The 10000-nt window shown below is 48.6% G+C and overlaps 1 protein-coding gene across 1 annotated transcript in view; it reads right to left on the bottom strand.

Annotated features, from left to right (window-relative positions):
- Nucleotides 1-10000, bottom strand: part of LOC143276155 (band 7 protein AGAP004871-like) — a 65844-nt gene that overhangs the window by 18230 nt on the left and 37614 nt on the right. Inside the window, exons 4-5 of the mRNA XM_076580574.1 lie at nucleotides 4067-4149; nucleotides 1-99 (exon numbers count right to left, since the gene is read on the bottom strand). The exon at nucleotides 1-99 is cut by the window's left edge and continues 105 nt beyond it. Of these exons, the coding sequence (XP_076436689.1) occupies nucleotides 1-99; nucleotides 4067-4149 (182 nt within the window). The remainder of the gene's footprint in view (nucleotides 100-4066; nucleotides 4150-10000) is intronic.

The raw sequence follows: 10000 nt of genomic DNA, 5'->3' as shown, positions 1-10000 counted from the left end.
AGCGGCGTTGGCCACGTTGGCCACGGACACGGTGGGGTTGTAGATGCGGTAGTACACCACGGCGTCCACAGACACCGTCACCGAGTCCCGTGTCAGCACCTGGACGAGGAGGAGGAGGAATTTTGTTTAATGTCCCGTCACACATATCGGTGATTGAAGACATTTTGTTAAAGTATTTATGAATACATCTGAGTATTATCGGTTAGAAGGGGTGGGAGATGTGGATGAATGGAGGGTTGGGAGAAACTGGGCAAATGAGGGTAAAAATGTGGGTGAAATTTGGAAGGAAAAAACAACAACAACAAAACAACTCTAAATACAGTTACAGGAAATTACTTAAAGGACTTCGTAAAAGAGAAGTCGTTAAACTGACAAGCGAAACAACTGATAATGAATGCAAAAAGTCAAAAACATCAACGTTCTCAGTCACTTGTGAAGACACACTTTCGTGTACAAAAGGCTTCATCAAACTAAAGTGAAAAATTATATGCTCAATTGTCAGGTTACTAAAGCATATGCACCTGGACGACAGGTAGTTTGTTTTTTCTTTTCTTTTCTTATTTTTCTCCAGTTTCTCAGTTTCTACCCTTCATTCTGTGCCAGTTTAACCCTTCCACCGCCAAACTCGCATTTATGCAGCAGCTAGGTAGAGGACACATGTCACTGAAGTGTGACCAGATCATGGGTCTGTTATACATGAACCTACTGCTGTTTATGTTCAGTGGTAGGATAGGTCATGTTTTCTACACATCACATGGGTAATCCCCAACTGTTCTTAGACGCCATATTTTCTGTGTTCATAGCACAAGTGAATTTTGCACTCTGAACTGATTGGCGGTGAAAGGCTTAAGTTTTTCATCGGTCTTTGTCGTCATTGTCTTTTTCCTCCTCGGAAGTTTCAGTTTCAGTTTCAGTAGCTCAAGGAGGCGTCACTGCGTTCGGACAAAACCATATACGCTACACCACATCTGCCAAGCAGATGCCTGACCAGCAGCGTAACCCAACGTGCTTAGTCAGGCCTTGAGGCTCCTCGGAAGACGTAATAGTACGCTAACTGTGGCAGGTATAAAGTCATGTATTGTGTTAGTATTTTTGTAGAGTGGGGTGAGTGGGGGAGGGAGAGAGAGACGGGGGAAGGGATGTATGGGGTTTGGACAAGAATCTTGGTTTACGTCCATACGGGATTACTTATATAAACTCCGCTGTGTATGCCAGCTGATGTGTATCGTTTCAAGTGTGTGTCTGTGTTAACAATTTTGCTACGGTTTTAGTGTTCGATTAAAAAAAAAAAAGTCTTTTATGTAATAAAATGTTGATATGTTAATAACAGCAACAAAAAAGGAAGTTTCAGTTTTTTTCAAGAAGGCGTAACCGCATTTGCGGCATGCAAATCTGCATGACTGAATGGTGATATTATGGGTGGCGTGATGGCCTAGAGGTAACGCGTCCGCCTAGGAAGCGAGAGAATCTGAGCGCGCTGGTTCGAATCACGTCTCAGCCGCCGATGTTTTCTCCCCCTCCACTAGACCTTGAGTAGTGGTCTGGACGCTAGTCATTCGGATGAGACGATAAACCGAGGTCCCGTGTGCAGCATGCACTTAGCGCACGTAAAAGAACCCACGGCAACAAAAGGGTTGTTCCTGGCGAAATTCTGTAGAAAAATCCACTTCGGTAGGAAAAACAAATAAAACTGCACGCAGGAAAAAAGAAAAAGAAAAAAAAGGGTGGCGCTGTAGTGTAGCGACGCGCTCTCCCTGGGGAGGGCAGCCCGAATTTCACACAGGGAAATCTGTTGTGATAAAAAGAGAAATACAAATACAAATACACAGCGCCTATCCTCCGTCGGGGACCAAGAAATCTGGTGAACAGTGTATGTGTGTGTGTGTGTGTGTGCGCGCGCGCGTGTGTGTTTGTGTCGGTCTGTGCGTGTGTGGGATGATAGAAATTTGCTTCTGATTTCCTGTGCAAAGCACCTGTTGTTCACACCAAGACGAAAGAGGAAAACACGACAGGACAAGGCAGAAATCAGAAAGTTTTCTTTCTTTCTGTGTGTGTGTGTGTGTGTGTGTGTGTGTGTGTGTGTGTGTGCGTGTGCGCGCGCACTTGTATATGTGTTTGTGTGCTTGTGAGCGTGCTCGTGTGTTTGTGGGTGTCTGTGTGTGTGCGCGCGCGCACTTGTATATGTGTATGTGTGTGTGTGTGCTTGTGTGTGTGTGTATGTGCTTGTGTGTGTGTGTGTGTGTGTGTGTGTGTTTGTTTGTGTAGAGAGAGGGAGAGAGAGAGAGAAAGAGAGAGAGAGGGAGAGGGGAGGTATGGATGAAGGTTCAACAAGGTTTACCTCATTGAGCCCTGGGCGCGAGCATTCATCTGGCGTCAAAATTCGTCATATCAAAACGGTGGTTTTCAATTTTCTACATATGCATAAATCAAAATTAAAGAGAACCAACTTCTACAGTTGTTTTTTTTTCCAGATGTGTCCACACGTAACTTAGAGGGGAAAAGCAGTAAATTTTCTGCATTTTCTCTGCATCAATGTGACAAGGTAAGCCTGTTGAGGCTTCAAACCCCTCCCCCCACTGGGCTGAATGGGTTAAGTTCCAAATGAACAACACGCACTCTCACCCGTACACCCATGTTTCGCAATGGCTAATCTGATTTTCCCCAAAGACTGAAGTTCATTTATCATTGTGTCTTGGTCTGGTAGTGTAGCTGGTTGCCATGGCGTCCACAATGGAAGTGAAAAGACCGATGGTGTAGTCACATATGGGTAGGAGTTTTTTTCTGACCCCTTCACCGGTGGCTTGGCTGACTCGGGGAGTATTGGTCTTGGAAATGTCCACATTCTGACAACTTACTTCACACTGAATGAAAGAACAATAAGGCTCGAGGAGCAAGGGATAAAACAATGATAAGGAGTGGTAGCTGATGTTTAACCCTTTACTTTCCTAGCCTCGTTGTTCTCTCATTTCCAGTCAAAGATCCATTGAGGCAACCATGTGTTTGTTCTGTATTGTCCGTATATTTTGTGCAGCATATTCACGATTAAAAGGCTATGCCAGTCTTGTGTTTAACCCTTTTACTTTCCTCGCCTGATTGTTCTCTCATTTCCAGTCAAAGATCCATTGAGGCAACCATGTGTATGTTCTGTATTGTCCGTATATTTTGTGCAGCATATTCACGATTAAAAGGCTGTGCCAGTCTTGTGTTTAACCCTTTTACTTTCCTCGCCTGATTGTTCTCTCATTTCCAGTCAAAGATCCATTGAGGCAACCATGTGTTTGTTCTGTATTGTCCGTATATTTTGTGCAGCATATTCACGATTAAAAGGCTATGCCAGTCTTGTGTTTAACCCTTTTACTTTCCTCGCCTGATTGTTCTCTCATTTCCAGTCAAAGATCCATTGAGGCAACCATGTGTTTGTTCTGTATTGTCCGTATATTTTGTGCAGCATATTCACGATTAAAAGGCTATGCCAGTCTTGAAAAAAAGCTGAGTTGAGTTTGCACGTTTCTTCTGTCGTTGGTGCTGTGTGCACATGTCAAGTGATTCGTATAAGGACAAGTCCGGCGTCTCCGTTTTTCGAGGAAAAGTCCAGTGTTTGTTTCAAATGTTCCTTTTATTTTCCTGTGTGCTAGTTGGATCGATAGCACAACCAACACTAACTTGAAGTTGTGTACCTTGTAAAATGGAGAAAACTGCCACTCTATATTGTTGTTTAATCCTACTAAACACCGTTCTACCTAATGTGTTTGAATTTTCAGTCTTGCAAGCTCTTACTTGTGTATTTAATACAATAAGAACACGATGCTAAAATGGCTATGTTTATTAACCATGCAAGGTTTACTAAGATAACTACAACTGAAATAATTAATGAAGCTTCTGTTTTTCTCAGTTTGATTTGTTTTCAACGCATTGTCAGTGACATGGACAGTCTGTTGATGCAATATATTTAATGCATTACGCAAGCACGCACATACACATATACAAAATAAAAATAAACGCACACAAACATAAAGACGAACACACACACACACACACACACACACACACTCACACACACACACACCTCTTGAGGTGGGATGTCAAAGGTGATGGTCCTCAGGTCAATCTTGGTGTAGTCCTCAATACAGGGTAGCACGAAGAAAATACCTGAAACACACACACACACACACACACACACACACACACACACACACACACACACACACACACACACACACACCACATCGTCAATACCCTGTGAAGAACACGCTGTTAACCAACAGTCAACATTACCTTGTTTGAAGACGACCAAAAACAAAAAAAAATCGTTGAGAATCGATTCGGCAGAGTCCATAAATGACACATTATTACCAATGGCTGTGTTTGCAGTGGTTTTCCGACGTGTCACCGCTTCAACATTTCATTAAGTTGTCAATAGTTTGTGGATTAAGCAAGAGATGCATCCCAATTTCGGTCAATACAAACTACACATCATGGTGACGCATGTTCGCTTGTGGGGGGTTGTATAGTGGTGGAACCAAGGCGAACAGAATGAGTATATACAATCGCATAACCTTCCATGAAGTATGAATGGTTTGCAGATACCGTCTTCTATACGCGTAAAGTGTACACGACTGGTACATACACTGCCTTAAACACAAGGAGTATGACTTAGCATATCTTCCCTAATGCACAGGGACTGTCAATGACTTGCACACACCTTCCCCAACACAGGGAGTATCAATAACACGCCTTCCCCTACACACAAGGAGTATCAGTGGCTTAGCATACCTTCCCTAATGCACAGGGACTGTCAATGACTTGCACACACCTTCCCCCAACACAGGGAATATCAATAACACACCTTCCCCAACACAGGGAATATCAATAACACGCCTTCCCCTACACATAAGGAGTATCAGTGAGTTAGCATGCCTTCCCTTATGCACAGGGACTGTCAATGACTTGCACACACCTTCCCCAACACAGGGAATATCAATAACACACCTTCCCCAACACAGGGAATATCAATAACACGCCTTCCCCTACACATAAGGAGTATCAGTGAGTTAGCATACCTTCCCTTATGCACAGGGACTGTCAATGACTTACACACACCTTCCCCAACACAGGGAGTATCAATAACACGCCTTTCCCTACACATAAGAAGTACTTAGCATACCTTCCCTTATGCACAGGGACTGTCAATGACTTGCACAAAGTTTCAAGTGATCCAAGACATAGCTGTTAACTGAAAGATGACAGGAAGGCGACTGGAACTTCGCGATTGTACTCATCAACCCTCCTCAAACGAAGATCTTGCTTCACTGTAGTTGTTTGTAACACGTGACGCTGTGCAGATGTGCACGGATTCTGTTTAATGCAATCTGGCGACTCCGAATCGCAGAAGAAAAAACAGTTCCGATCATACTCCTGAAAAAGTTTCAGAGTCTGATACCACACTCTGTCCCTCTTCTTCCTTTCCCCCTCCTCCTCCCTTCCACTCCCCTCCCCACGTAACTCTTCTTCCTACCTCTCCTCCCTTCCACTCCCCTCCCCACGTAACTCTTCTTCCTACCCCCCTCCTCCCTTCCACTCCCCTCCCCACGTAACTCTTCTTCCTCTCCTTCCTCCTTTCCACTCCCCTCCCCACGTAACTCTTCTTCCTATCACTCCTACTTTCCACTCCCCTCCCCACCTAACTCTTCTTCCTCCCCCTCTCCTCCCTTCCACTCCCCTCCCCACCTAACTCTTCTTCCTTCCCCCCCCTCCTCCCTTCCACTCCCCTCCCCACGTAACTCTTTTTCCTTTCTCTCCTTCCACTCCCCTCCCCACGTAACTCTTCTTCCTTCCCCCCCTCCTCCCTTCCACTCCCCTCCCCACGTAACTCTTCTTCCTTCCTCTCCTCCTCCCTTCCACTCCCCTCCCCACGTAACTCTTCTTCCTTCCCCCCCTCCTCCCTTCCACTCCCCTCCCCACGTAACTCTTCTTCCTTCCCCCCCTCCTCCCTTCCACTCCCCTCCCCACGTAACTCTTCTTCCTTCCTCCCTTCCACTCCCCTCGTCACGTAACTCTTCTTCCTCCCCCCCCCCCTCCACTCCCCTCCCCACGTAACTCTTCTTCCTTCCCCCCCTCCTCCTTTCCACTCCCCTCCCCATGTAACTCTTCTTCCTACCTCTCCTCCTCCCTTCCACTCCCCTCCCCACGTAACTCTTCTTCCTTCCTCTCCTCCCTTCCACTCCCTCCCCACGTAACTCTTCTTCCTTCCCCCCCTCCTCCCTTCCACTCCCCTCCCCACGTAACTCTTCTTCCTACCTCTCCTCCTCCCTTCCACTCCCCTCCCCACGTAACTCTTCTTCCTTCATCCGCTCCTTCCTTCCACTCCCCTCCCCACGTAACTCTTCTTCCTTCCCCCCCTCCTCCCTTCCACTCCCCTCCCCACGTAACTCTTCTTCCTTCCTCTCCTCCTCCCTTCCACTTCCCTCCCCACGTAACTCTTCTTCCTTCCCCCCTCCTCCCTTCCCCTCCCCTCCCCACGTAACTCTTCTTCTCTCCTTCCTCCTTTCCACTCCCCTCCCCACGTAACTCTTCTTCCTTCCTCTCCTTCCTCCCTTCCACTCCCCTCCCCACGTAACTCTTCTTCCTACCTCTCCTCCCTTCCACTCCCCTCCCCACGTAACTCTTCTTCCTCCCCCCCCTCCTCCCTTCCACTCCCCTCCTCACGTAATTCTTCTTCCTTTCTCTCCTTCCTCCCTTCCACTCCCCTTCCCACGTAACTCTTCTTCCTTCCTCTCCTCCCTTCCTCTCCCCTCCCCACGTAACTCTTCTTCCTTCCCCCCCCCTCCCTTCCACTCCCCTCCTCACGTAATTCTTCTTCCTTTCTCTCCTTCCTCCCTTCCACTCCCCTCCCCACGTAACTCTTCTTCCTTCCCCCCCTCCTCCCTTCCACTCCCCTCCCCACGTAACTCTCCTTCCCCCCCTCCTCCCTTCCACTCCCCTCCCCACGTAACTCTCCTTCCCCCCCCTCCTCCCTTCCACTCCCCTCCCCACGTAACTCTTCTTCCTACCCCCCTCCTCCCTCCCTCTCCCCTCCCCACGTAACTCTTCTTCCTACCTCTCCTCCTCCCTTCCACTCCCCTCCCCACGTAACTCTTCTTCCTCCCCCCTCCTCCTCCCTTCCACTCCCCTCCCCACGTAACTCTTCTTCCTCCCCCCTCCTCCTCCCTTCCTCTCCCCTCCCCACGTAACTCTTCTTCCTTCCCCCCCTCCTCCCTTCCACTCCCCTCCCCACGTAACTCTCCTTCCCCCCCTCCTCCCTTCCACTCCCCTCCCCACGTAACTCTCCTTCCCCCCCTCCTCCCTTCCACTCCCCTCCCCACGTAACTCTTCTTCCTACCCCCCTCCTCCCTCCCTCTCCCCTCCCCACGTAACTCTTCTTCCTACCTCTCCTCCTCCCTTCCACTCCCCTCCCCACGTAACTCTTCTTCCTCCCCCCTCCTCCTCCCTTCCACTCCCCTCCCCACGTAACTCTTCTTCCTCCCCCCTCCTCCTCCCTTCCTCTCCCCTCCCCACGTAACTCTTCTTCCTTCCCCTCCTCCTCCCTTCCACTCCCCTCCCCACGTAACTCTTCTTCCTTCCTCTCCTCCCTTTCACTACCCTCCCCACGTAACTCTTCTTCCTACCTCTCCTCCCTTCCACTCCCCTCCCCACGTAACTCTTCTTCCTCCCCCCCCCTCCTCCCTTCCACTCCCCTCCCCACGTAACTCTTCTTCCTTCCTCTCCTCCTCCCTTCCACTCCCCTCCCCACGTAACTCTTCTTCCTCCCCCCCCTCCTCCCTTCCACTCCCCTCCCCACGTAACTCTTCTTCCTTCCTCTCCTTCCTTTCACTCCCCTCCCCACTTAACTCTTCCTCCTCCCTTCCACTCCCCTCCCCACGTAACTCTTCTTCCTTCCCCCCCTCCTCCCTTCCACTCCCCTCCCCACGTAACTCTTCTTCCTTCCCCCCTCCTCCCTTCCACTCCCCTCCCCACGTAACTCTTCTTCCTCTCCTTCCTCCCTTCCACTCCCCTCCCCACGTAACTCTTCTTCCTCCCCCCCTCCTCCCTTCCACTCCCCTCCCCACGTAACTCTTCTTCCTTCCTCCTCCTCCTCCTCCCTTCCACTCCCCTCCCCACGTAACTCTTCTTCCTTCCCTCTCTCCTCCCTTCCTCTCCCCTCCCCACGTAACTCTTCTTCCTTCCCCCTCTCCTCCCTTCCACTCCGCTCCCCATGTAACTCTTCTTCCTTCCCCCCTTCCTCCCTTCCACTTCCCTCCCCACGTAACTCTTCTTCCTACCTCTCCGCCTCCCTTCCACTTCCCTCCCCACGTAACAACGACATGAGAACGACCGTGGATGTTCGGGTGAGTGAGGGAGTTAGCCACATTCCGTTTTCTGGGCTGTGCATGCTGGGTATGATGAACTTGTTTCCATAACCTACCTAACGCTGACATGGATCACAGGATATCTAACGTGCATAAATTACTCGATCTCCCGCGAGCGTAAACACATAAAGGGGGTTCAGGCACAAGGCGGTGTGCACACACGTTGACGTGGAGGGATCGGGGATGGTGATCCCCGTCAGCCGTATCATCCGAGGTGGGTGATGACATAAAATCTGAATGTATAATAGTCAGTCGTGTCCGTTTTAAGGCCATCAGAACAACAGAGGAAACAAATGCTGCTGTCCCGACAATCTGTATTTGTATTTGTATTCCTTTTCATCACAACAGATTCCTCTGTGTGAAATTCGGGCTGCTCTTCCCAGGGAGAGCGCGTCGCTACACTACAGCGCCACCCTTTTTTTTTGTAATTTTTCCTGCGTGCAGTTTTATTTGTTTTTCCTGTCGAAGTGGATTTTTCTACAGAATTTTGCCAGGAACAACCCTTTTGTTGCCGTGGGTTCTTTTACGTGCGCTAAGTGCATGCTGCACACGGGACCTCGGTTTATCGTCTCATCCGAATGACTGGGCTAGAATATGATTATTGTGGAGGGTAGACCTCGGTTTATCGTCTCATCCGAATGACTGGGCTAGAATATGATTATTGTGGAGGGTAGACCTCGGTTTATCGTCTCATCCGAATGACTGGGCTAGAATATGATTATTGTGGAGGGTAGACCTCGGTTTATCGTCTCATCCGAATGACTGGGCTAGAATATGATTATTGTGGAGGGTAGACCTCGGTTTATCGTCTCATCCGAATGACTGGGCTAGAATATGATTATTGTGGAGGGTATCTTGCCCATGTTACATCCCCACTCTCTCGGCCTTGAGGAGGTAAGGACAGTCGTCATTTGGATGATCCCCAAAAGGCCCAGGCTCCTTAGCTGCATCACTAAGAGTAAGCGCCAGAGAAATCTTGCCGCCTAGTTTGAGAGTCATAGTTCTTCACAAAAGGCCAAGTCGTAAATGGTTTCCCACTGTAGTGGAGAAACCACTGACCACACAGATGTCACCCTGCTGTTGGCCCAGCTGTACGCTTATGTCAGTCTCAGACTGCTGTTGGCCCAACTGTACGCTTATGTCAGTCTCAGACTTTTCTGCTGGCCCAACTGCAAGCTTATGTCAGAGTATGATATAAGCCGGGCGTTGAGCCATCTCTGACTGACAAAAAGGACGCCGAAGACCTTTCAACAAAACTCTCACCCCCTCCACGAGGAAGACGAGCAAGCCAAAGAGGCAACAATCAGAGTAATACTACTACTACTACTACTACTTCTACTACTACTACTACTACCACCAACAATGATAATACTAATATCATTCTACTACTACTACTACTACCACCAACAATGATAATACTAATATCATTATTATTATCATTATTATCAACAATAACTAACTAAATTATAATGATAATAACAATAATTCTTTAAAAAAAGGTTGTCTCTCTGTCTCAAGAAAACGCCAGTGACAATGTAGCCATCTATGCATAAACGATCGGCTCTGCAGGCCACGTCCGGATTTGCGAAGTCGCG

Source organism: Babylonia areolata, chromosome 31 (genome assembly GCF_041734735.1).
Source record: "Babylonia areolata isolate BAREFJ2019XMU chromosome 31, ASM4173473v1, whole genome shotgun sequence".
NCBI classification, from domain to species: Eukaryota; Metazoa; Mollusca; class Gastropoda; order Neogastropoda; family Buccinidae; genus Babylonia; species Babylonia areolata.
This window is presented reverse-complemented; position numbering and strand designations above follow the sequence as displayed.